Genomic DNA, 27,029 nt, shown 5'->3' on the forward strand with positions numbered 1-27,029 from the left:
GGCAAGGATCAAGGAGACAGGTGGTTGGTTTCACTCGTCCAAGCAGCCTGTCCACATCCTCGGAGGTAACAGATTGGAATTGATCCCATGCAACTTGACTAGACAGGACTCTAGCACTCTCCCACCCTGGCCCTGCTCCCATGGTGGAGTCTACCTCTTCCCAAATCTGAGCAATTTTATCTGCAAAAAAACTTTGCAAAATCATTGTGGACTTATGCACTGTATCACTGGAAAACAGCACTCCCTTTTCTACTCTTTGTATCTTTTCAAAGAATAAAGACTATATTGTTCAAGAGGCTGCATTAAAAAACATTCTAAAGTATTTTGGTCAATGGAAGACTTTACAGGACTGACTTGTTTGTTTACAATGCAAGAGTTTAACAGAGCAGTGCATAGGTTTGGGCTTCGAGATACACTAAGGAAGATTTCTTTGGGAGCACAAATTCTGCACAGCCTTGGGAAGGAGCATTATACCTTTGGGTTGTTTTAACAAAGCTAGACTGGCCTTCCAAACACAAAGAAAGGCAAAGGTGGGAAATTCCATACATCCAGGACAGTTTCTCCGCTGTCATTTATAGCAGGCCAAAACAAGAAAGTATTCGAGGATTAGACATAAGGCCCTAAATCATGTATTTGTTTTGAACAAGCAGATAAAGACGTACCACTGCGACGGGAAAGTAAATTGCGTTTCCGTGCACTCTGGCACTCATCAGTGTTCGGTGCATCAGAAGCGGTTTAGTCATGCTGGCCACATGATGCAGAAAAGCTGTCTGCGGACAAAATGCCAGCTCCCTTGGCCTAAAAGCAGAGATGAGTGCCATACTCTATAGTTCAATTCGACTGGACTTAACTGTCCAGGGCTCCTTTACCTTTTGCATAATTTGTTTATTATTATTATTATTATTATTATTATTATTATTATTATTATTATTATTATTATTATTATTATTATTATTACATTTTGTCTATTGCCCCCCTCCCCGATTTTGCAAGTTATGGTGATGGATAATGAGCTCAGCTTCCGGCCATTGACAATCTTATTCAATCACCTCTCCAGCTTTAATGTTTTCAGCTGTTTTAAAGCTTTCAGTCACGAGGGCTTGAATTTTGTTCTTTTAAAAGCAAAGATCCTCAGGCCCCAATCACATGATTAAGAGATCCTCATTATGAATACAATGACAAAGGTAACAATGTAAAAAGAAGACACAGCTGATTTTTCTTGAAATCTAAATCTTAAATAGTTTTGGGGTGCCAGCAGATTAGAAAAAATGTCACTATTGAGAATCAATTAGTGCCATATTAGAATAAAACTATAATGCTTCTACATTTTACTGAAGGGATGAGTAACCTGTGGCATTCCAGATGTGACACAGACTACAATTCCATCATCACTGGCCACTGTCCTTGCTAGTTGGATTTAATGGGGGTTGGAGTCCAACAATTCATTCAGAATCCATTCCCCACCCCCCACTTTACAGGCTGTAACTGGAAGAAGCTGCTTTGGATACAGAGCAGTTATCTTCCTTTTCAAATGTGCTGTCTGCAAGAGAACTCTGTGCAAAGCCACCCACATAAGCTGCTCTGCACATACTACACAATCCTTCCAAGGGCTTGTGCAAGCCTGAGCTGGCAAATATGAGCAGTGTATTGTATTGCACACATCACTCTCTGGACTGTGACTGGTTTCTGTTAACCACATCTTCGTAACAAACTCATAAGTGCAATACGGTTTAAGAATATTACCTGGAGCCGTTGTCTGCAAAGCATCAAGACTTCCGAAAAATTCCAACTGTGCTTATAAGCACTGAAAAATTAAATAGGCTATGGTGTCTTCACAGTTAATTTATTTTGCAGTTACAAGCAGCCACTTAAAAACTGGCTAAAAAGAATAAATAAAGGAACCATGAGTGCAGCAATCTGGATATGCGCATCATTGGAAGACTGTTGCAGCGCAATGTGCTTCATTGCTGCCCTCAACTCAAGTGGACACAAGATAAAGTATTTTCCCTTTTAAATTAAAACAAAAAACAAAAACTAGCCCAGGTTATTTTCACCTTTGGCAAAAGAAAAATAGGCTGTTAAATACACCCAGCAATATCTCTGCTTCAAATTATAAAATGTAGAAAAATGGTATAATATCATACAGTAACAAAACACACACTGGTTAAAGCACTTCAGTCTGTTCCAAAATACTTCTGTCCAAAATGCGTTGGGGCAACAGGATGAACTTCTGTCGTTAGAATTGTGATATCTGGGAATTCCTGGATTATTGATTTGGCACCTTTAAAAAAAGAAAAGTTGGGGAAGTCAAACATTTCAGTAAACTACATTTGCAACTCTGCAACAAGGGCTCCCATCTAATTACGGAGCTTGATTCTCTTCTCTCTCCTCCTCCTCTGCCCCCTTTAGAATTAACCCATCTAACATACAGACTTCATCAAATGTCTTATTAAATTACATGCTCACAATGGCAATTGCTGCTGGCATAAACTCCTTTCAATGATCCATTTTCCTCCCCAATGTTTTGTACATAGCTGCATTCTTTGGCCAAGTGTCATTAATTGCAATGATCCTGGATGCTGACATGAGTTGGTCAATGGCAAATCCCAGTAAAGTGGACTGGGTCCACATGTGTACTGAGGAAGGAATCTGTCCCCCGTCCCCTTGTAACAAAGTATTCCTTGGCAGACAATTGACATGAAAAGCGTGGGGAGCAGGGATTTTATTGGCACATGTGGTGGAGCTGTACCATAAATTCTGGAAACAACCAATTACAGAAATCAGCACACATATAGGTAAACATGTTATTGTCTATTTTTGATAAAGATAATGTGTATCCTGTACCAGAGAAAGTTAACAGGACTAGCTCATAACATTCAGTTTGGCTGTTTGTCTTCCCTGTTGCTTTAACTTACCATGAGGTGTAGAGAATAGACTCAGCAGGATTATGACATTTGGCTGGACTCCATGTTCTATAAGAACCTTTACAGCCTCAATCACAGTGTTGCCAGTACCTGACAATATTTTTTTTTGGGGGGGGGGGAGAGAGGAGGAGAAAGAGGAATTACTCTAGTATATTTTCAAGTTATGTTACTATCAAAATCAAACTATTCCACCATTAATCTGCATGGTCTATAGGTATGAATTCGGACATTCCAAACAAAAACAATAAGCTAAAACAATAAACTCAGTGCATCTAAAGTTCCTTCTCCAATGGCTAGAATTGCTCAATGTACTCTTTCAAGGAGTAAATAGGGTCAGTTTCGAAATGGGTGGCAGCCATGGGCTTAAATCTCAATTCTAAACACTTAACTCTGAACTAAATTATCTTGTCAATTTCTAGCAAGTGCATTTGGCATTGGGGTTTGAGACTATTATGGCTTCTATATCTGATTTTAATGCATTTTTATAAAAGTTTGAAATTAAAAAATTGGTTAAACAGAATCAAACAGCTCAGATCTGAGAAATAAATATCTGATCCTAGTTAATTAACATTTAGGAATGAGCAAAAGCTTCAATATCACCCCCTGCTGAACAGTTACAGTCTACTAGTTGCATCCAGCATCAACATCCTCATTACTTGTTTGTACTTAAGTGACTCAAACAACAAGTTGCATCTTTAGATGCATATTTTCAACACGTGCAGCCTATAGACCAGACATAGGCAAACTCGGCCCTCCAGATGTTTTGCGACTACAGTTCCCATCATCCCTGACCACTGGTCCTGTTAGCTAGGGATGATGGGAGTTGTAGTCCCAAAACATCTGGAGGGCCAAGTTCGCCTATGCCTGCTATAGACACTGCTGTGCCAGCTAATGTGCTGTAGTTTAACTAATGTAAATTCTGGAAAAGCTTGAAAAATCCAGTGTTGTATGGCCCCAAACCAAATCCTTAATTCTAACCAATGATAGATTTGCCTTCCAAGAGAGCTCTCTAGTCAAATGGTCAATATTTGTGGGGTGGGGAATCCTTTAAGGCACTCACTTAGTATTGGGTACATGAGGAGAACTTTTCTCCTGAAAATATCTGGTGGAAACTTTGCATAGTACACTTTGGCTCTCTGAGTGTCTTCATCGCTCTGGATCAGGATCTTTCCTATTCGGATTGATCTACAACAGTCACGCAAACCCTGTTCCATAGCCTCTCCTTCATGGGGGGAAGAAAACAAGAAACAGTTACAAATCAAGCAATGGCCAGCCTGTTTCACTAATCTACCTGCCTTTTTGTTTTCGCAATGGCTTCTATATGCAATTTTCATTCTGCAACATACAGTAGCTCCCCATATAACAGAAGACAGCTGATGCCATTCAATAAAAGCTGGTGTGAGAGGCAAGCACTATCAGCAAGGAAAGATGCAACTTACATTCATGTGAAAAATTATGAATACACACTTCCATCATCCATTTTCCATGAGGATGCAAGCCAAAAGTGGCTGTGTCAAAACTTGCTCTTAGAAAGGACATATGGGATTAACCCTTTGCTTGGAAAGCATAGTCATTTTTGTCACTGTTCCTCTTACAGCCCTCTATGTTGCTTTCCTAAGTATAATTTAGTAACTTACGTGGTAGTCATACATCTATTTCCAATATGGTGCCACTTTTGCTAGAAACAGCAACACTGCACTGATAATAAAAAACTGAACACACACAAAATGTTAAATGACTTACCACTTCTCATTATGCTGACTCCACAATTTCCTTTTTCAAATTTCACCCCTTCATACTTGTACCCTGTTGAAAGGTCACACAGAATCTGGATTAAAGATGTTGTTTTCCTTTTACTCACACTGAATATCCTATTTCAAGATGGACAGTGGAAGTTGCATTAACCACTTACAATTCTAAGGCACATTTTACACACCTCGGTGATTTCAAAAAGATGTCTATTCCTCAAAGTTCCACAGAGAGTACAAGATAAAATAGAAGTTTATTTAGTTATCCTACTCTTCATCCCAAAAAGGCTCACAGAGCATCTTAATCAACACACACACACACACACACACACACACACACACGACAGTCCTTAAGTTTACAAACTTAAAAAAAACCACACACACAAACGGATAATGTATTGGAAGGGAGATCAGCTTGGGTACAAATCCTTCTTTCTTTTTTGTATAATATATTTATTAATTTCCATGCAAAAACATTACATTAAAGAGAAAAAATAATAAATAATAAAATAAAACATTTATAACAACTGTATACACAATCAATATTAAACCCACATTATGAGATTACTTGAATCCCCCAACTTCCCTCTACTCCTTCCCTTGGTTCCTTTGTATTATCTTCATTCATGAATGTCAGCAGGGTACAAATCCTTCTAATGATCAGGTGGGATGGACAGGAGAAGTCAAAAGTAGCTGGTCTCTGAGATGAGCCAACAAGAATGGCCCTACATCCCTTCTACATCCAGCCAGACACTCATACACTGCATCTAAACCAAGACCTATTCTCAGACCCATGCAGAGTTTGTCTGAGGCCTGGGGAGGGAATCTTGTTAGAACAAAGTAATAAACTCAAACAGGCCACTGATGCCCCCTCCCCACTCAGTGGGCATAGCCTGGGGCAGGTATATCCAGATGCCCCCGTCCTATGCAGGGGCCTTCCTAGTCTAGCAAACACATTTTAAAAATTGTTTTTCTCCCAGTCATGAAAAGGCCTGGCCTTTGCCAAATTATCTCAAAAAAATCATTTTACAAAGTGATCAAATTTTAAATATCCTCTTATTTGCAGAATGCCCACTCTATAGCTAACTTTATTGGTAGGTCAAACCACACTGCCCATTTTACTTTACACCATATCCTTATTCTACACACCAGCTAGGCTGGACATACTTTCCCCATTACCTGTTGGAGTGGTTACTGTGCATTCTGTGTATGGCAATTGATTCAACCCCTCTTCAACCACAAGCCTGATCTGTAAGAGAGAAAGAATTCAAATGGGGGAGGGAGCAAGACAAAGTGGAAGAAAACCGAGAAAACATTGTCACAGCAAGGCTTCAGTTTCAACTAAATGCTAGCACACCATTAGTGCAAGGGCACAGCCCAAGTGCTCCCCTCAACATCTTCAAGTGTCCAGAAATAAGCACAATGGACTTTGATCCACCATCTGCACCACCTACAGATCATTTTAACTATGGTGTTGTTTTTTGGGGGTTTTTTTGTATAATGTATGTACATTTACACACTGGAAAGCATGGAACAAAGAGCACAAGACTTCAAAGCTACACTCCTGTAAAGACTCCCAGTTTGAACTCCCCTTGCCTAGATATTTTCAAACTGTAATATCATCTTATTCTTTCTTTATCCGATGGTTAAGTAACCTTTTCCAGGTTGAGGGCCACATTACAATGGTCACAAGCTGTTGTGGGCCACAGTCCAGTAGCAATCAGGGCAAGTCCCTCCACCCCCACAACTCTATGTAGGAAAAATGTCGCATGTGAAGTGGCCCTAGGTGTAGGTATGCAAGAAAATGTAACAAAATAAGGATTTTCCTTGGTTATATATATATTTAATGTATTCTTCCATAGTTGAGGGGAAACAATTTGTAAGTGGAAGAACTTCATATCTGTTATTGTGTAAGTGGGTATTTCCATGAACAAGCCAGCATTAAAGAATGGCAAGAGATTCTCTGTGTAGTAGATACTGCCCATTATTTAAAACGGGATCATGTTAAGTAAACATCCTGAAAATGTCATGTAGCCAGGACACCAGAGTGTTTCTTAACAGCTAAAAGCTAAATGGTTTTATGTTTGGTGCAAGAAACTCTGCAAAGAAACTAATAATGTCACTGTAGAAAGCAAGCCTGAGTTTTTGTTTCTAGATCACAATTTAGTTCAGCATATTAATAGCCTAATCCTACACATATTTATTGGAAGTCTGTTGGCATAAAAGTAGATATGCTTAGGATTAAACATAAATGCTGATATGAAAACTATTACTGACAGATCGTTGGTTTTCAAATAAGCAGCAGGTTGTAAGAAAACTGATCTCTTTTCCAGTAATAGTTATTCATTCCAGCAGAATACTGTTAATACACCAATCTACACAACAGGCCTTCAACTAACTTACCAATCGATCAGCAGAAAATACGAAGTCCCCTCTGCTGGATGTCCTGGAGGAAAAGAACAGAATTTTTAGTATGATTATCCAACAAGCTACTATTGTTAAATATCCCAGAAAATATGCACACAATTAAAAATAAGTGCTAAAATGCATCTATCACTTTCCCTCATAATATAAACTAAAGGCTTGACCTTTAGATTAACTTATTTGAAGTGAAGTCATTAAGGTCTTTGAACATTAGTCATTAGAGGTGGATTCAAAGTGTTTTCTAAGAAGGTTTATAAGCAGAGATATTATGCATGAAGACAAAGAGTTATGCATGTGAATCTCATTTTACTCATTGTATTATTTAGCCTGACAATCTAAATCTAGAAAGTGAGGTAACAGTCCATGGGGTCTCCCTATAGTCCACTAAAAAACAGAATTAATTAAAAACACTAGGAAAAAGATTCTGCCATCTCATGCAATGTTCAAAACTCCCATTGCACATTTTGCGACAGGGAATTTCATTACTGTGAACAGCTTCTGAGCTCTTGGCGTAGTACTGTGCCTAAGATTTCATTCAGATTAAAACTGAAGACTGGAAGGAAAGGAGGACCTTTTTCTGCCTCCCCACTTCCAGCTACTTTCTGAAGACTGGAGAAGAGACCCCCTTAAGAATATTAGGGGGTAGGCAGGGGAAGGACTAGACGATATGAAATATTAACACAATATTTTAGCTGCAGTTCATTAATTTTCAATTTGTATTCTTGTTATTTTAAAAAGCGGCTAGACATTCCGTTGTTGTGCCCATAACCTAGGTTTAAGGTGCCATTTAGCTCCCAGTTTTCATCTCAGTTTCTAACACTGATCTCATGACAACGGTCACAGACGTTACTTATACACAGTGCTTTTTTTCTAAAAAAAAGTGTTTAGGGGTACTCTCATTTTCCTACTCATATTGAAATACTGCCCCTCAATGAGGCCAAACTTAGATTCACAAAATGTTTAGGGGTATGCGTAGCCCGGCATTCCCCCCAGAAAAAAGCAATGCTTATACACCTCCCCCACATTTAGAAGCTTTCATTTTCTCTTGTCATGTTGCTGTTGTATTCAATGGTGGGGATCATAGTTTAATGTTAGGATTAGACTACTCAAGTCAACTCCATGGTTTAGTTTGTTTTAAAACTAATAGTACTTAGTGTTAACCACTATCCCCAGTTAAAAAACAGCAAGCTATATTTAAGGGAAAGCAACATGAAAGCCTTTCAAACTTATCCCAGCTATTTGGGAGAAGGAGAGGGAAGGGTGGCAAAAGCCTGTAAGGATACTAGGTTCATTCGTGGTGCACTGAACCAAAGTTTAGCACCGAGGATTTCAACCTTTCTGGGTCCATAGCTCCTTTGATCAACTACATTCTTTCTGCAGCACCCCTGTGGGGCTCAGGAGCCCAGTTATGTCACCGCTTGCCTGCAGCGCGGACAGCCTGTCACCCTTTTTCAAACACCCTCCTCTTCTCTCTTCTTGGGAGTCCTCTGGACAGCCACTGCTGCCCCTCTGCCCCAAAGAGAGGGGCCTCCTCGCACTGTCCCACAGGGGCCTGGGAATTCTCTATCCATTCCCAATGGCAAGGGCTGGTGAAATGGGTGGCTGGCTCCCTCGTCTGCTTGCTTACTCCAAGGCTGCCTCAGCTCCTGACAACCAGCACCCACTGACCAGCCCCAGAAGCACCATTTATTTGTGGAGCTTGTAGCCAGGGTTGCTGCAACAAATAGCTAAGCAAGCCTTTGGGAGGCAGAGATGTGAAAGGGAATCATAGGATGAAGGGAAGGGAAGAGGGACAGAGGCCAGTGTTGCCCACAGCACCCTAGACCATCATTCAAGGCACCCAGGATGCCATGGCACACTGGTTGAAAACCACTGGTTTAGCATGATATTCATACTCAGACCCCATCTGCACTATACATTTAAGGCAGAATCATACCACTTTAAACAAGCCAAGGCTTCCCCTAAAGACTCCTTCAAAGTATAGTTTGTTGTGGGTGAACTAGCTGAACTCAACCAGCTACACTCTTTGTGGGTGCAGGCTATCACAAGTACATAACTCAATGCTTAAAAGCACTTCCTACCCATATTCTACCAGGCCAGAATCAAAGTTCTTCATTAAATTACAAGGCTCTAAACAACTTGGGTGCAGGTTATCTTAAGAACTGCCTGCCTTTTATATGCTTAATCACTGAGGTCTTCATGGAGTCACTGTTAGTGCTCCCCCACCTCACCAATGGCTCAAATGCACAACTTGTATCCACAAGGAGCCTTATGTTCAATATTGGGGCTGAACTCCATGAAACTCCTTCACAGCTGAGATAAGACAGATGACAGCCATTTTGAACTTCTGGCATCTAATGAAGTCCTTATTTCAGTAGGCATTTTAAGCATTCTGTTGTTGTGGGTAATTTTAATTGATTTTTATTATAACTATTTAATCATATTGTAAACCACTAAAATAAGCAATCACAAAAGGAAAATATTGCAACCTAAAATGGTCACATTCTGCATATTCTGATCAGAATTAAGTATCAGCAATTAAGACTGCTGTTAATTGGAACATGCAGATGAAGTCAAAATCCTTTCTAGAAGCTATAAGCTCATGTGTGACAATATTATAGGGTCAAGTTAGTTCCATAATAAACTTGATCCCCCATTCAAAAAAAAAAAGGAGTGGCTTTTGTTGCTTATTTAGGATCAGCGTATAAGCAGTTAAAACCATCTGCAGCCATATACAAAATGCCAGCAGTTAAATTTACCTCCCATTAACTTTGGATTTTGTCAGAATAGAAACACACTGCTCAGAGCTGCTTCTATGGAAACCTGTTCTGAACCCAACTGCCTGCAAATCCTTTTTTCATTGTAAACTGCAGCACTGCCAATTTTAGCCCTGAAATCAGGCAATATAATCTGCGCTGGGAATGAAAGTTTTATGAGACTAAATCCCACTCCCCATTAAACCCAGCATACATATATAAACACGAGACATGTACAAATATTCAATGAAACAAGCCACTGAAGTATACAATATTTGTATCCCTTGTCCTATCACCGTTATCAACAGGGGCAGCCCATCCCATTTCACCACCTGAGACAAAACGGGAACCTCTCCCCACTGACAGTTCAACCAAAACCTTGCTTTCTAGGGTTGTGAGGCTGTGGCAGCAACTTCCAGGTTTCAGTGAGATCTCGCAAGAGGTCCACAAGGTCTTGCCAAAACCTAGAAGTCACTGCCACTGCCGCTTCTCTGGCTGCAGCAGCAAAGGTGGTGCACCTCTATGGGAGAAGTGGTGGTACTGGCCATTGTAGCTTCCAGCAAGATCTCATAACTTTAAATTGAACCTGAAAACAGACTTGTATAATGTGATCAAACAGCCCATCTCAGTTCGGGACCATCTGAAATTTCAGACAGTTTTTGAAACACTCCCACATATAACTCATTGGAATAGTCTTAAACAGGAGGTTACCTGAGCATAAGCAGCTGTGGCTAGACTATTTCCATCCAATTAAGAAGACAGCTTGCATGGAGTCCGTTGTCTTTCTATTTCTAAGGGGAAGCATTCCTGTCTTACCTAGAATTTATTCAAGTGTCATCACAGACAATCTTCTGCACTACCTTCAACTGAACACATTTCTATGTGGTTGGCTTACACATTCAGCTGCCAACCATTAAGTGTACAGTAGTCTAGTGGAGTTAAATTTAGACACGGGGTTACCTACACAAGATGGTTGTGTTAGGGTTCATTTATTTTGTGCCTTGTTCCTCCCTGCCAGAACTCTACTTACTGCCCTGCATCTTTAACAGTACCAAAAAAGAAAGAAATCAAGTAGATATGCATGTGTAAACAGCTGTATGTCTTGGCTACCTTTAACAATCATAGGGGATTGCCAATTGCCTTGTATTCCATAATCAAGCAAAAGCTGTCTTCCTTCAAAAGTGATGCCTTTATAGGATTAGGCATTCTGTTTCAACAGCATCCAGGCAGAGGCCTCTTTAAAACCATGCCCTAGGGATTGCTCCCAGCAGCTGGTACTCAGGGGGCATACTAGCCCTGGACATTAAGGTCCCATTTTCATGACAGTCAAAAGCTCTCTTCAGGTGCTCTGTATGTGTATTACATAAGTAAATATGCAAGAGGGGCTATGGGAATCAGCACATTCCCCTTCCCCCGCATCACCCTCCACAAATTGAACGGCAGTCACCTGAAGTAAAACACCTTCCTATATTCAGAAGCTCCCCATATGTTTTAGAAGCCTGGAAAAATAAGGTTCTAAAATGTGCAGAGAGCCACCACAAACTCAGACAATGATCAGCTCAGGAGGTAACCCTCCAATTTGTGGAGGGAAAAGAACATAGAGCAGGGCTATTGCACTTGTCCCTACAAGTCCCCTTCATGTATTTAACACACATTTAGGACACCTGCAGAGAGCCGTTTCCTCTAATATTTTGTAAAGTCATCTAGTGATGTGGGGTGTAAAAAATTTCATTTTGTAGGTTCATTAGTAGCAATGAAATGGTGCACACAACATTAAGCAAGCTTGACAGTTTCAAAAGTTTCTTTGTTTAGCAAATACAAGTAAAATTAATATGCTACATTACTTTCTAGGGCCTCTGATTTTTTCTAATGCAAATTAACTTAATTTGTATAAGGCATTTTTTCCTGAGAATTTTCCAAATTAAAATGTTTGCATAACCCACATCATTGAAGGCATCCAACCTACTATTCATTACAACTCATTATGGTTGTGGATTCCATATGCTAATTATGCTTTTCTTGCCTGTCTTGAATCCACTGCCAGAATACCTAAGATGGACAGACATTTCTCTGCTGCATCATTCTATTTTTCCCTTGCTTTTCTCTGTTTCATTCCAAAGATGTCTTATACAAGAAGACTAGATTATTGGCTAATCACCGTTTTCTCTTGTCACTTAGTGGCAAGGAATGACGAATATTTCTACAATTACAAATACATTACACTGGAATTGACAAAATATATGTGCATATCCCAAAAAATGTTGATGCACGAGGAATTTCAATAAAACGCAGAAATGAGGATTTTGACATGGAAAAACTGACACTGCCAAAGGCACAGTGGCAACACTGGGTGCGTCTATAATAAATGTGTGATGTCAGACAATGTAAGCGACATTTCTTCTTGCCCGCTGGAGCACACAGCTAATCATGATGCTATCTACAGCTAGCTGACTTTTTACATTGTGCTGTACATGTTAATACATTCATTCAAAATCAGGAAGTAGCTACTGCAAGAGCTTTACAGATAAAATAGCTGCAGCTACAATTCAGGAAAGCATATAATATACTATAAAGCTAGTAGCTTTGAGAAAAGCATCATTGTTTGTTTTAAGACAATTGTACAGTGGTACCTCAGGTTACATACGCTTCAGGATACAGACGCTTCAGGTTACAAACTCCGCTAACCCAGAAATAGTATCTCGGGTTAAGAACTTTGCTTCAGGATGAGAACAGAAATCGTGCTCCGGCGGCAGCAGGAGGCCCCATTTGCTAAAGTGGTGCTTCAGGTTAAGAACAGTTTCAGGTTAAGAACGGACCTCCGGAACGAATTAAGTACTTAACCCGAGGTACCACTGTAGTATGATTCTTGCCTAAATCATCCTAACACTTACCTGGTCAGCAAGATCATTTATGTAGTGGAGAACAGGCACTCCCATGACACAGGCACTTCTTAAAGAGACCGGTATGCACATAAAGCTGATTTTCATGATACCTCCTTTTTTTGAGGAGGAGAAAGCAGCTCACCAAACTGGTTAAATAGAAAAGCATCCATATGCAGTTTGAAAGAAAAAACTTTTTCATTGTTGTCTCTTAACTCTCTGTGTGCACAACCACCGGGCCCCTCCAAGCTGGTGTTATTTTGCAGGCAGTGTGTTCAAAATTAGCCATGCACAAGGCGCATTTTGCCCCTGGCTATTGGCCACTTGCAACCAAGTGAAGATGCATGGGTGCCAGGATGGAGGTGCATGCCTGGGGATAATTGGATCTTGATTGTTTTCACACATTAATACCACTTCCTGTAGGAATAGGCCAATATATATGTGGACTGTCCCTGGATAAAGTGACTTCTCTCAAAGTTCTTAACCTAGCACAAGGTTGTCATTTGAACTAGCCAAATATTTAAGTGATAATCAATCACAGTCAGTCCATCACTTGAAAAATAAGTCTTTAGAGTTGTCTTGCCCCAAACTGGCAGCTAGACATTCTGTTTTGGTGACTGCAACCTTGATTAAAGGAGCCATTTGGCACCTAATTTATATATCTTAGTTTCTAACACTGATTGCAGGTGTACTTTGCAACATGTTCTTGAGTTTCCTCTTTAATAGTTGTTCTGTGATGATTCCCCAGTATTGAATTATTGCTCTCCAGAGCAACTACAGTACAACAAAAATAGCATTTGTGGTATAAAAAGTTACAGGATTTCAGCAGGACGTTACAGCTATGCACTGGTTGGAAATGAAAGGGTATGATTGCCACAAAACTTTTGCAGGAATAAATATTTTTTTTGCCTGTGGGGTCATACATCAAAAGAACAAATCATCACAATTACATCATCTAGAGGGGTCCATACTCACCAACTGTAAAAAGTGAAACAAAATGGTCACACCTAAGCTGTACGCTAAAGACTAAATATATCAATACCAAACATGCATTCAAATAACCAATAGCCGGCTGTCATTTTCCTAGCCTGGCTGCATGTTTGAGAAGTTTAACTATACAGTACAATCCAAGAAGGACATTTCAGGCAATTTTTCTACTTATACAGCTTTCATCTGAATTCTGGATTCAGCTGATTTACTCCACATTTAGCACGTAAAGGCAGCCCATGGATGACACAAATTTCCCTAAATAAACTTTCTTAAGATCAGGCTTGCTCCAAGGCTGCAATCCTAAATTCACCTTGGAATTAGAGTTAGACCCACTGAACTTAGTGAAATTTACTCCTGAATGAACAAGTATAGATTCAAAACGCATGCATATCAACACTAGATAACATTAATGTACAGTTAATAAAATTAGTATTTATTGCCTGATTATGCTGTTTCATGTTTTTTTCATAGGATAAATATTAATGTGTTGGGTTTTATATGTTGGAAGCACCTAGTAAGGACAAAGCTGGCCTAGAAACCTCACATTACTGAGATAACTAGATGTGGGACCACTGTCCAACCAAATCATCATGTGATACTTTTTGAAGAAACTGCAATGTGTGCAGCTACAAGATGCAACAGTGCCTTCTCTATGAATGACCAGCGAAGTGATTAGCTATAGTGCTTATTAGCATTGGGACCCAACCACCATCCTACTCACTAAAATCTTTCACCTACCAGCCAGCAGTGCAGGATCTGAAAGGCACCTACTGCATGCCAAAACTTGTCCCTAAGAGTTTAGCAGAGTTCATGGTATATGCTAGGCCTATTTTCACTTAATGTTAATCCCAGAGGTTGGCTAACTAGACAAGCACCTCTTTGCTTCTTCCTAGAAAGCAAAAAAAAAAAAAAAAAAAAAAAAAGAAGTTTCTAATACTAGTCAACCACAGTCAGTAATCAAGTACAAGCAGAGCAAACTGTCATCATGTCAGTTTGCATGACAAAACCAGATCTGGCAGCAAGCAAAGAACAGTGAAGCAGCAGGCATGGACATCCAGCTCCCCATTCATTGAAGGTGGCTGCAGCTTGAATTATAGGCAAAACTCCAGTGCTATGACTTGCTCTTTTGCAATGTCCTCCAAAAAGTAAGGGAAAATATTGCTTTGCATTTACCCAACCCTGAGGTTATGTGATCTCAAAACTATTACCTGCCATACACTCAAGCCTCAGTCATAAGGACACACCATGCCAGCTACCTGGTAAGCTATCCTTTGAAAAGATTCCTCCTATTCCAGCAAATTTGGATGGCCAATTCAAGCGTATTTAATAGGTCATATTTATGTAGCAAGTAGCATGTTTCTAGTACAATATGCCCAAAACTTACACATATTTAGTTTGAGTGTATTCAGCTTTACATGCTTGGCAAATTACCGGTATTTAAAAAGTGGGTGGAAAAGGGAATGGGTGTTTTGGGGGGAAAGACTTTGGCAAACCCACCTGCCCTTGAACTCAGTGTGTACAGCTGTACCTCGGGATGCGAACAGGATCCGTTCCGGAGCCCCGTTCACATCCTGAACAGAACGTAAGACGCGCATACGTGTCTGCGCGTGTTGCATTTCGCCGCTTTCATGCATGTGCGTGACATCATTCTGACCGTCTGCGCATGTGCGAGCGGCGAAACCCGGAAGTAACGCACTCCATCACTTCCAGGTCGCCACGGAGCACAACCCAAAAATACTTATCCTGAAGCATATTCATCCTGAAGTGTGACTGTATCAACTATATGCAATTTTGGCTTTAGGGGTAATCCCCAGAAAATAACCTGTCTAAATTGCAAGCTTATTGCATTCAAAGCACACCACATGCATTATTCCAACCATCTTTTTTTTAAAAGGGCCCTGTAAGGTAGGCCAGTATGACTATTCCCATGATGATGGGTGGGGCTGAGGTCAAGAGAACAGTGCTTTATAATGCCCCACCTAGTAAGTTAATGATGGAAACACTCTTTTATTCGCTGAGCTTTGCCCTAAGCTATCTCAGACACGGAAAACCAACCTGGGAAAAGTCCCTTCTGCTTTGTTTATTCCTCACCACCATCTACTCCCCCTCCTTCCTGAAAGCATAACGCGGGACGCATCATTTCTTATTTAAAGAGAGCTCGCCCACAGCTTCGCTCAGCACCATCACATTCATTGTGCCCAAATCCAGCAAGAGAGAAGAGACCGCCCCCCGAACATCACTGCATAATATACATTTATATACGTACAGAAAGGCTGGCTCCCCTGCTCATAAGGCTGAACTTCAAACAACAAATGAACATGCACTGTTAACTCCTCTTACATCTAATGCGGTGGACCGCAAAAGCTTAGACCGCAATAAATTCAGTGGAGTTTCGAGCCTCCGTAGACGACACATCCTGACCTGGACCTGGACCCTAAACCTAGATAGTCATAACATACATTACTGCGTACATTTGGGCGGGAAAAGGGAGGGTTTCCCCCGAAAAACACACAAGTGAGAGCCACTTGAGCACATCCTGGCCCTGCGGGTGCCACAAAAGGCAGGTTGGGCAGACTCTACGCCCCAGCAAGAGGCGTAGCAAAAGGAGGCTACGAGGCGACGGAGCTCCGTCTGGTCAGGGAACGAAAGGGGCTCTCGCGCTGACAGATGTCCACCACGCCGCCCCCAACCACGCGCGCATAGGCGACATTCTGCACATGCTCAGAGGGAGGCCAGCCTGGCGCCAAGAATAGGAGCTGCCGACGCGTGCCCGCCTTACCTGTCCCGGATGATGGTCTGTAGCTCCCGGATCTGGTCGTTCATGGGCAGGAGCTTGAGCCGAGGGGCGGCGGTGACCGGCAGGTCGAGGGTCGGCGACGGGGCCGTGTCAGGGCCGCCCCCGTTGCTGCCAGAGCAACTGCAGCCGCCGCCGCCGCTCCCGCTGCAGCAGCTGCTGCTATCCGGGCTGGGGCTATCGCCGCCAGGGCCGGGCTCGGAGAAGCGGAGCTGCCGGGAAACGACGCCGCTGCCGACGCCGCTCCCCGTTACCGCCTGCTCAGAGCAGTCCTGGTCCCGGTCTGTCGCCCCAGCCTGCTGCTGCTGCTGCCGGGGCGCATCTGCCGAGCCTACCCTCTGGTTGTGGCAAGGCATCGTCTCCATGCGCGGCCGGAAAGGCGCCCAGTGGTGCCCCGATGGTGCCCCACCGGTACGCCACGCGCTCGCCCCGCGCTTGGGGCTTTACCTCAGCCGCAGCGCCCGCCCAGCCGGTCAAGCTCCGCCTCCTCGAAGGTCCTGCGCGCGGCAAGCGGCCCAGCCGGGCGCGGCTATTGGCTGCTGACCTTGCCACTCATAGCCTAGGAACAATGGGAGGGCACCTTCGGTCGAGGTGGCCCCGCCCCCCACTCCTGACTGGGGGAAAAGCTCTTCTTTTACCTCAGAGAAAAGAGGCCGCATTCACGCCATACGTTCAAAGAGGCGTCATGCCACTTTAAACGGCTTCCCTCAAGGGTTTCTGGGAAGTGTAGTTCGATCAGAGTGCAGAAAGGTCTAGTGACACATTCTGAAGCGGCGTGATAACAGTCCCCTCCCCTCCCAAGAATCCTGGGAGGTGTAGTTTGTTAAACCTGCTGAGAGTTCTTAGAAGATCTCCCCCCACACTTCCACACTTCCCTCTCAAAACGACAGTTCCCAGAAGGATTTAACAAACTCACCTGAGTGTCTTCTCACAGGGGAATTGCAACTCCAAGATGAGAAAGGGAGTGGCGTTCGTAACAGCACCCCTACAGCTCCCAGAATTCTTTGGGGGAAGCCGTGACTGTTTTACGTTGGTATTAGGGCACTGTGAATGTATGGTGTGCATGTGACCAGAGAGAGATCCTCTTGTCTTTCATCATGGGCCTTTCTTATTTGGGCCACGCACCTGCTCCACAGACATCAACTGGTTTAGTGACAGGAATGGGAGTCAGGAGCAGGTCAGCAATAACCCACATGGCTTCAGTGAAGATAACTCTTCATTCAGACTCAAGACAGCTCAGGAGGCCAAGCCTAGTGAACACAGCAACTGCCCAATTGAACTTGCCCCTAAGTGGCAGTTGCTAGCAGCGGCACCACCTTGTGCCAAAGGCTGAGGGGGCCCAATGTTGCACTATGCGGTTACAAGGTTGGGTGCTGTGCCAAGACCCCTTTTGCTGTGCACTGGAGCACCCTGTGGTCAGTAGAAAATGGGGCACCATGCAGTGCCCCCCAGCAGAGCGTCCCACACTCAGGAAAAGGCCAGGGGCCATACCATGCCCCTTGCTGGAGCACCCCGTTCCACGCACACCCCGGAGAATCCCATGGTTGGGAGGTCAAGCACTGCATCACATGCCAGAACACACTGTGCCACTCCCCCTCCCCCAAAATATTGAGGGGGCCAAAAACTGCTCAGCGCTCCTGGTTGCTAAGACTAAAGGTCCCCACCTTCCTACAGCTCTCTAAGTCTCCTCTCCCCCAGTTCCTTCCCAAGTACTCTGAGGCTCCTTCGTGTTGCATGTCTTTGTTCTGCCTGTTCATGCCTCTTTGGGTTCTGGGAGACCAGCAGGGAGGAGAGCTGGTTGCTGCAGAAGAGGGAGAAAGGCTGGCTTCCTCACCAGCCTGACACACTTCTGCTTCTTGGGCTCCCTCATTCCACTCTCCTGTTTCATTCAGCTTCTGCCTCTGATTCTGGACTTCTCTCAGCCGCAGACTCTTCCTGCTCAATAAACCCTGTTACCTCTTCAGCTTCGGACACCATCTCTTCCCAATCTGCTCCCTCTGACCACTCATCATCATCCCACTACCAATCCCCCAGCTCTGAGCCAGTCTAGAACGTTTAGTAAAGGTAAAGGGACCCCTGACAGTTAGGTCTAGTCACAGACGACTCTGGGGTGGCGGCGCTCATCTTGCTTTACTGGCCAAGGGAGCCAGCGTACAGCTTCCTGGTCATGTGGTCAGCATGACTAAGCCGCTTCTGGCGAAACCAGAGCAGCGCACGGAAACACTGTTTACCTTCCCACAGGAGCGGTACCTATTTATCTACTTGCACTGGCATGCTTTCAAACTGCTAGGTTAGCAGGAGCTGGGACCGAGCAACGGGAGCTCACCCCATCACGGGGATTCGAACCGCTGACCTTCTGATTGGCAAGCCCTAGGCTAAGTAGTTTAGACCACAGCGCCACCTGCATCCCTAGGACATTTAGTTGCTGTTCCTTTTTACTCCTCCTTCTAAGGGAGGCGTGATCCTGTGTATGGAAATGCTTCAGCAGCTTTCTTCAAACTGGTGCCCTCCAGATGTTTTGGACTATGACTCCTATCAGCTCCAGCAAGTTTTACAATGCTGGCTGGTGCTGGTGGGAGTTGTAGTCCACATGTGGAGGCCACTAGAGTTTGGCAACAGGCAGCTTTAAACACTCCAGACTGCTGCCAGCAATCTTTACATTATTAGCTGTGAGAATGTCACTTTTTAAAATGTTTTTTAAATCTTATTTTAAATTATTTTGTTGCTTTGTTGTTTTTCACCCTAGGGTTCTTTGGGGCAGAGGGGGGTACAATGGGATAGAAAGGTTAAGATAAATGGTGATGGTGATTATGTTTTGGGCTGCAGTTCCCAACAGCCCCAGTCAGCTCAGCAGGATCCCACCTTCGTCGCCAGTGAAATATACTCAGAGTCGAGAGTGGATTTCATGCTATTTATTCAGCTCATAGTGGTGAGGAGGGAATGAAAGTCCCCTCAAAGTATCTGCTTTATATAGTTACTGATTCTGCCTCTCCTGCTGGCCCCTCCTGTTCTGTGGGTCTCACTGCCCCACTGTTCCCTTGGGACTCCTCTGACCTGTCCTCCTCCTGGTTTTCTCCCGGGTATCGTCGCCGTATCTGGTCGCAGTGGTGGCGCCAGCATTGCCCCCCATCCATTAGCACCTCGTACGACACGGGGCCTCTGTGCATCTCCGCACCGTTCTGCACCGTTTCCAGACGGCGGGTCTCAAGGTGAAGCGGGGAAAAAAGTCTACTAGGAGTGCCTCAGGTGGACTTTCTGGGATTTATGGTGGACGCAGAAGGGGTCCACCCGACTGGGGACAAGGTACGGGCCATTTGTGATGCCCCAGCGCCCAAGACCGAGACTGAACTTCAGGCCTTCTTGGGACTATTGAACTTTTACCATTCCTTCCCCACAAGGTGGCGGTAGCGGAGCCCCTACACAGACTCCTGGACAAGCAGGCCCCTTGGGTGTGGGGCCAGCGCCAGGAGGCCGCATTCCAGGCAGTCACGGACTTGCTTGTCTCAAACTCGGTCTTGGCACACTTCGACGAGAGGCTGCCGATGGTGGTGCCTCTGCTGTGGCCTCATCTACTGGCAGCTGTTGTTATGCTTGGGCCAAGTCCAGCTTGCCAAATTTTTTTGACCCAGCCAGGGTGGCAAGGACATGGCTGTCCACTGGCACTGGGTATGCGTGGGCCATGAGGGCCTTGTTTATGGTATATTTGTAGTCTGCACAGATGTGGACCGAACCATTAGGCTTGACGGGTGTGACGATTGGGGTTTCCCAGGGGGCATTAGGCACCGGCTCTAGCACTCCTTGCTCCACGAGCCGGTCCAATTCCTCATCTATACGAGGTTTCAGGGCGAACGGGACCCGGCGGGCCTTGAGCCTAACAGGTCGTACTGCGGGGTCAAGCTGTAGAGCAATGGGGGGCCCCGTATACTGTCCCAATTTCCCATCGAAAACACCCGGAAATTCCTTGCATATGGCGTCCACGTCCACTTGTAAGCTAGTGTGGTTCACCCCAGTGACGGCTAACCCCAGCGGTCCAAACCATGCCAATCCCAGTAAGCTAATGTAGGGGCCCTTGACCACAAGCAAGTCCAGTTGCCGCGTCCGCCCTCAATATTGCACCCTGAAGGTCCCCACCCCCATCGTGGGGACCTTACGTTTCTGGAAGTCCCGGAGGGTGAATGGGGCCGGCCTGAGTTTGGGACCCCCACTAGGACACAGTTTCCTTAAGGTCCTTGCCAAGATTATGAATAGAGTTGAACCCGTGGCAAGCTCCATGAGGCACGGGCCCCCCTCTATCCGTACCTCTACATAAATTTTCTCTACGTTGGGGTGGGGCAACTGGTATACCTGGAAGTCTGTGAGCTCCGTCGAGTTGCCTTGGTGCGTTGGGCCCTGGGGCTCTTGGATCGGTCATCTGATGCCTGACGTCGGGTGGGCGGAGCCCGACACACCCGAGCGATGTGTCCCAATTTTCCACACTGCCTGCACTCTGCGTTGCGGAAACGGCAGGTCCTCCTCTCGTGATTCTCCCCGCAGCTTGCGCAGTTCCCTCCTTCTCGTCGAGGCAGCCGTGGTCTGTGCGCTGCTTGAGTGCGCTGCTGTACTAAGTGCACCTCCTCCCTGTCAGATCCTGAGTCGTCGGTGAGGTCTTCGTGGTGGACCCTTGGTTGGGACGACAGGCTCGGCCGTGCCTCTTGCGTTGACCTCTCGGCAGCTTCTGTTGCCAGGGCCTCCTCCTGGGCGACCTGGAACGCTAGGTCCTTCTTAGCGTAGAGGCGTTGTTGCAGCTTCTCATCCTTCAGGCCACCGACGAGGCGGTCACGAAGCATGTTCTCCAATTCTGAGAAGTTGCAGAACCAGGCGGCTTGGCGGAGAGAGGTCACAAACCCAGTTATGGTTTCCCCAGGGGCTTGCCGCTTTGCGTAGAAGGCATTTTGACGAGCCACCACTGAGAGCTGCGGCGAAAAGTGCCCCTTCCGCCGTTCCATTATTGTTTTGTATGGAACAGTAGTGACGACTTCAGGCGCAAGGAGAGCCCGGGCGATTTCAAACGTCTCCTCTCCACAGACGCTGAAGAATATCGCCCTCTTCTTGGCATCTTCTTCGTCGGTGACCCCTTTGGCTTCTAGGAAGAAGGTGAAACGGGAGGCATACGCTTCCCAGTCTCCGGATGCTGGGTTGAACGGCGAGAAGCTGCTGTCGGTTGCCATTCTGAGTTCCTTGGGTCCCAGAGCTGAAGCCTGGATACACGGTGCGAGGCAGCGGTGCGGCAGGTGGCGGTGCTGCGGTGCTGTGTGTGGCAGTCAGCTCAGCAGGATCCCACCTTCGTCGCCAGTGAAATATACTCAGAGTCGAGAGTGGATTTCATGCTCTTTATTCAGCTCATAGTGGTGAGGAGGGAATGAAAGTCCCTACATTATTTACACAATGGGCTGCACGTGATTGGCTAATTCCGGAATTCTCCTATAGGCCAATCAGGTTGTGGATTCACTTCTATCTGAAGCTGGATTGGGTGGCTCCATTGGGTGCTGCATTGTTTTAGGACCAATCAGACTGCTGCATTCTGAATCCTATTGTTCTAGGACCAATCAGACTGCTGCATTTTGGTTCCTATTGTTCTAGGACCAATCAGACTGCTGCAGTTTGGATCCTATTCAACTCAGTACATAGCAACAGCTATATATGATAGTAGGGCTGATGGAAATGTGGTCGTGCTGGCTGTGGCTGATAGAAGCCCAAACATCTGGAGGGCACCAGGTTATGGAAGGTTGCACTTAAGTATCCGTCTCCTCCCAGGTGCCTTCGAGACATTGTTCAACTACAACTGGGCTGATGGGGGTTGGAGTCTACTAGCGTCTGGAGAGTGGCAGGTTTAGGGGAGGAAGCTTTGAGAGTTCATTCAGAACCTGTAGCATGCTACACCTCCCATACCCTCCAACATTTCTCCAATTAAAATAGGGACGTCCTATTCCATAATGATAATTTTACTATTTATACCCCACACATCTTTCCGGGTTGCCCCAGCACTCCGGGCAGCTTCCAACATATATAAAAACACAAGAAAACATTAAACATTAAAAAAAACTCCCTATACAGGATTGTCTTCAGACAGCTGGTGGGCTGGATAACTTCATACCCTCAAGCATTTCTCCAATAGAAATAGGGACATCCTAAGGAAAAGCGGGACATTCCAGGATCAAATCAGAAACCAGGACAGCTTCACTAAATCTCTGGTAAATAGGGACACTTGGAGAGCCTGCGCCTCCTACTGGGGAAGCCATGACAGTTAAGACTGGTGAAATGGCAATATACCTTTGTGGTGTAAATACTGATAATATTCACAAAGGATGACTATCTAAGGCACTAGTCATTAAAATAAATAAATATTAAACTAGAACATACACTTCAACGTGTACACACAAAGTAGAAACTGGGCTTTATTTACAATCCTTGGGGGAAAATTCTTGTTAAGTGTTGGAGGGTGGTAACAGGTAACATTTTTTAATGGATTTGTTATATTTATAAATATCAGGATATTGTCCTTGAGGTCTTACAATATTCTCACATAAAAGTAAGAGTTTACAAAGGATTCCAAATGACTACTAGTCATGATGGTTATATACTACCTCCGGTATCGGAGGCAGCATGCCTGTTGCTGGGGATCACAAGCAGGAGAATGATGATGTGATATCTCCGTGTGCTACTTGAGGGCTTCCCATAAGCCACAATGGGAAATCAGGCAATGGACAAGACAAGTCTTTTGGTTGATCCAGCAGGCATCATCTTATGCTTATGACCACTGCTTAGGGAATGTCTGCACTGATGGCTTAAACTAGGATTAGATAAATATATGGATAAGGCTATCAATAGCCATTGGTCATGATGGCTGTATATTACCTCCATGCTCTGAGGTGGATTGCTTAGAAGGAAGGGAGTGCTGTTGAGTTCATGTCTTCTTGTGGCCTTCCCAGAGGCATCTAGTTGGCCATTCTGGGAAATAATACACTGACTGGATCAGTTAAGTCCTTTGAACCAGCAAGGATTTTATGTTATACTGTGCATTACCAGTCAAGGGCCCAGCTTCACAAGATGTTATTTGTCCATGGAGGTGCTGCTTGTAGTAAACTACCCTTTGGGGCAGGGTGGGGTAAGCAGCCAGGTTGGTAGCATGTTCTGAATTGCAGCTTTGCAGTTCCTCTCTCCAGAATAAGAGAGTAAAGGTTAAGCTCACTTATTTAAACACATAACCAACGTCTTGTGCAATTTGGCCCTGGGAAATATACTACTAAGAAGAGAGCAAACAAAATTATGGCTCTGAAATTCATTCTGACCACTTTAGTACCAGGGCTGTTTTCATAATGTAAAGCCTATGCTGGCTAGAGCATACATTTGACTGTATGCTAACAGAATTTACATGGTGTGCAAACGGTGGAAGAGAGGGTCAAAGACACATGAAAGCAGTACAGGCATATCTCAGAGATATTGTGTTCAGTTCGACCACAAGAAAGCAAATATCACAATAAAGTGAGTCACACAATTTGTTTTGGTTTCCTAGTGCATATAAGTGTTGTGCTTATAGTCTATTAAGCCACATCCCCTAGGCCGCAGAGGCAGGAGGGGGTAAACCTGGCTCCAGCCCTAGCCAGCTCCACTCCTTTGGCCAGAAGAGGGGGAGCGGTGGAGGGTGGGCTTTCAAGCAGCTGGGCTGCCTGCAGCGGCACCCACATCCTCATAAGCAGCAATATCTGCAAAGCACAATAAAATGAGATATGCCTGTAATTAGGCTTATAGTCCTATGGATGTTTTCTTGGCAGCAAAAGTCATTGTTTCTTTGTCACTCCACAGGGGGATGGAATATTGGGAACTTGCTTCTATAGAGCAGGCATAAGCAAACTTGGCCCTCCAGATGTTTTGGGACAACTCCTCCCATCATCCCTGACTACTGGTCCTGTTAGCTAGGGATGGTGGGAGTTGTAGTCCCAAAACATCTGGAGGGCCAAGACTGTCTATGCCCACAATATTATGTTGGAAGACTGGGAAAGGTTATGGAAAATTGACTTTAAAATTACAGATTGTTCTTTACTGAAAGAAAACTACATGAAAATGATGTATAGGTGGTACATAACACCAGTACAATTAGGGAAAATGTATAAAACGGGCTCAAACCTATGTTGGAAATGCAAGGAAAAAGAAGGGACTTTATATCATATGTGGTGGGATTGCAGTAAAGTTAAAATGTTTTGGGAAATGATATATAATGAGTTAAAGAAAATGTTTCATTTAACATTTGTGAAAAAAACCTGAAGCTTTTCTGTTAGAGATTGTAGGGAAAGACCTGCCAAAGAAATTAAAAAATATTTTTATGTAAGCAACAACGGCAGCAAGAGTCTTAATAGCACAAGGATGGAAGAATGAAGAAATCCCGACAAAAGAACTGTGGCAAGAAAAACTGATGGACTATGCAGAATTGGCAAAACTGACATACAAACTACGTGACAAGGATAACTGTGACTTTAAAGATGAATGGGAACCTTTTACAAAACATTTGAAGAAACAACGAAACGAACTGGACTCTTTGGCAGGTTTTGAATAAACATTCACAAAATCTTTATTGGTAATAGATAGACAAACTGAGGATTTTTACAATTTTATAACATGCAGATAAAAATATGTGTTGAGAAACCAGAGAAAGGAGCTGAGAGAAGCAGGGGGTGGGGTGGGAGGGTGGCTTTCTGTCTAGGGGGGAGGGGGGAAATGGGGGGACAGTGTAGATGATGTATCTTTGTTAAAATTAATATGTTGAAATTCCTAATAAAAAAGACTGCCTATGCCTGCTATAGAGGTATGAGATTGAGAGGCAACTGGCCTTGCCTCCCCACCTACAACAGTCACACAAGAATTTCTGCCTAGATACCTCCTGGTCTGCCCATTGGGTCTGAATGTGCCCTTTCACTGCCTAGCTTTCCATAATCTGCCATAGTACCTCTCTTTCCAAGGCTGGGTTTTACCAGGAGAGGGATATCTCTGCAGCTCTTCACTTCATTGGAGTGACCACTTGCCAAATGTGATCTTCTACAACAACCATTAAAGGTTTTAACAATAACAACCAAATATCCTAGCAGTGTGGAATGCAGAAGTCTTGTGCTCTCTTGACTGGAAGGTTCTCAGATAGATGTTTTCTTGGCTTTTAGGAGGCGAGGTTCCAGGCCTTTCTTCACAGTCATTAATGAAGAATTGGTTTTATTATTTTTCTTCTGCTGCTTTTTATTGTTGTTTTCACTGCTGTTTTATTCTATTTTTCCGCTTTAAAATATTTTATTGCTTTAATTTAATTTTAATTGTTTAGTACTAATTTTATTAGTCAGTTAGGTAGCTTTAGCTGGAAGGAAGAGAAATCTTTAAAAAGTAAATAATTAAACAAAGAAGCAAAGAACAATCTTCTTTTTGTAGAAACTGCAATGGGCCTCCTAGTGACTTTTCCATTTGAAATACTCTTAGCCGATAGGACTAAGTCAGGGGTTGGCAAAAAAATTTAGCCATTGGCCGATCCACTGTCCCTCAGACCTTGTGATGGGCCGGAGAAGTGGCACGGTGTGTGTGTGTGTGTGTGGAGAGCTGGAAGAAGAGGGGAGGGGGGCCAGCCACAGCACTTACCTTCCCAGGGGCGCGATCCGTAATGCATTTCATCTCAGCGGGCTTGAGCAGTTCTTCAGGCGCTGAACAAGTGGCCTTGATACGATTGTGACTTACTTACAAGTAAGCACGTCTTTAGGACTCTTAGTGTCTGTGCATCCAACAGCAGGGCAAGGTGCGGCTACTCACCAAGACGTGGCTTCTCCTGGCAGCACAGGTGGAAGCTGGCGGGGAATGGGAAGCGGACTTCCAGAGGTGGCGAGGCGGGAGGAGCCGGAGCCATCGGTGGCCCTGCCTTGCCTCCTTGCGACGGGAGGAAGAGGCTGAGCAGCGGCGGCTGCTCTGCCATTCAATCACTGCGCCTGGTTTACCTCAGCGCAGCGTGGGGACATCTCCGCCAATCAAACGCCACTGAGGTAAATCAGGTACAGCGTTTGATTGGCAGAGATGTCCCCGTGCTGCGCTGAGGTAAACCAGGCGCAGTGATTGAATGGCAGAGCCGCCGCCGCTCGACCTCTTCTGCCACCATTGCTGGGAGTCTCGGCTTTGTGGCGGGTTCCAGCTTCGTGGTGTAGGCCGGATTTACAAACTAGGTGGGCCTGATCTAGCCCGCAGACCTTAGTTTGCCAATCCCTGGACTAAGTGAATGGATATCTTATTTTTGTTATAGTTATTTATATCCCCCTTTACCCCAGACCAGAAATCAAGGTAGTTTATACAAATTAAAACAGCACAGATAAAACACAGAAAGCTAAAAACATATAAGACACAATTTCAAATATTACTTTTTAACTATTGACTAAAAATGTATTTTGTGATAAAGTTATTATTGTTTATTAATATAAATACTCCTTATATGCCAAAATTGCTTGTACAATAATGAA

The 27,029-nt window shown here is 44.3% G+C and overlaps 1 protein-coding gene and 1 long non-coding RNA gene across 3 annotated transcripts; both read right to left on the reverse strand.

Moving 5' to 3' along the window:
• Positions 1-1,827: 1,827 nt before the first annotated feature.
• UPRT (uracil phosphoribosyltransferase homolog) lies at positions 1,828-16,991 on the reverse strand. 2 transcript variants are annotated; one of them, XM_081178857.1, is made up of 7 exons: positions 16,501-16,991; positions 7,076-7,118; positions 5,852-5,921; positions 4,668-4,730; positions 3,985-4,146; positions 2,916-3,014; positions 1,828-2,281 (listed from the first exon to the last, which is right to left on the reverse strand). In XM_081178857.1, exons 1-7 carry the CDS (start codon positions 16,878-16,880, stop codon positions 2,175-2,177), a joined length of 924 nt encoding a protein of 307 aa, XP_081034983.1. In that variant the 5' UTR covers positions 16,881-16,991; the 3' UTR covers positions 1,828-2,174. The 2 variants fall into 2 exon arrangements, with proteins under 2 accessions (XP_081034983.1, XP_081034984.1); XM_081178858.1 differs by lacking the exon at positions 16,501-16,991 and adding an exon at positions 16,193-16,213.
• Positions 7,684-14,453, reverse strand: LOC308578515. The gene is made up of 2 exons (XR_014003975.1): positions 8,967-14,453; positions 7,684-7,754 (listed from the first exon to the last, which is right to left on the reverse strand). It is a non-coding gene; the product is annotated as an uncharacterized lncRNA (long non-coding RNA).
• Positions 16,992-27,029: the final 10,038 nt, after the last annotated feature.

Source organism: Podarcis bocagei (assembly GCF_964188305.1).
Source record: "Podarcis bocagei genome assembly, chromosome: Z".
NCBI classification, from domain to species: Eukaryota; Metazoa; Chordata; class Lepidosauria; order Squamata; family Lacertidae; genus Podarcis; species Podarcis bocagei.

Coding starts and splice junctions, on each gene's coding strand:
- UPRT (XM_081178857.1), bottom strand. CDS start 16,880: ATGGAGACGATGCCTTGCCACAACCAGAGGGTAGGCTCGGCAGATGCG. Junction 4,147..4,667: donor AGTCAGCATAATGAGAAGTG/GTAAGTCATTTA, acceptor CCCCCCATGAAG/GAGAGGCTATGGAACAGGGT. Junction 2,282..2,915: donor TCTATTCTCTACACCTCATG/GTAAGTTAAAGC, acceptor CTTTTTTTAAAG/GTGCCAAATCAATAATCCAG.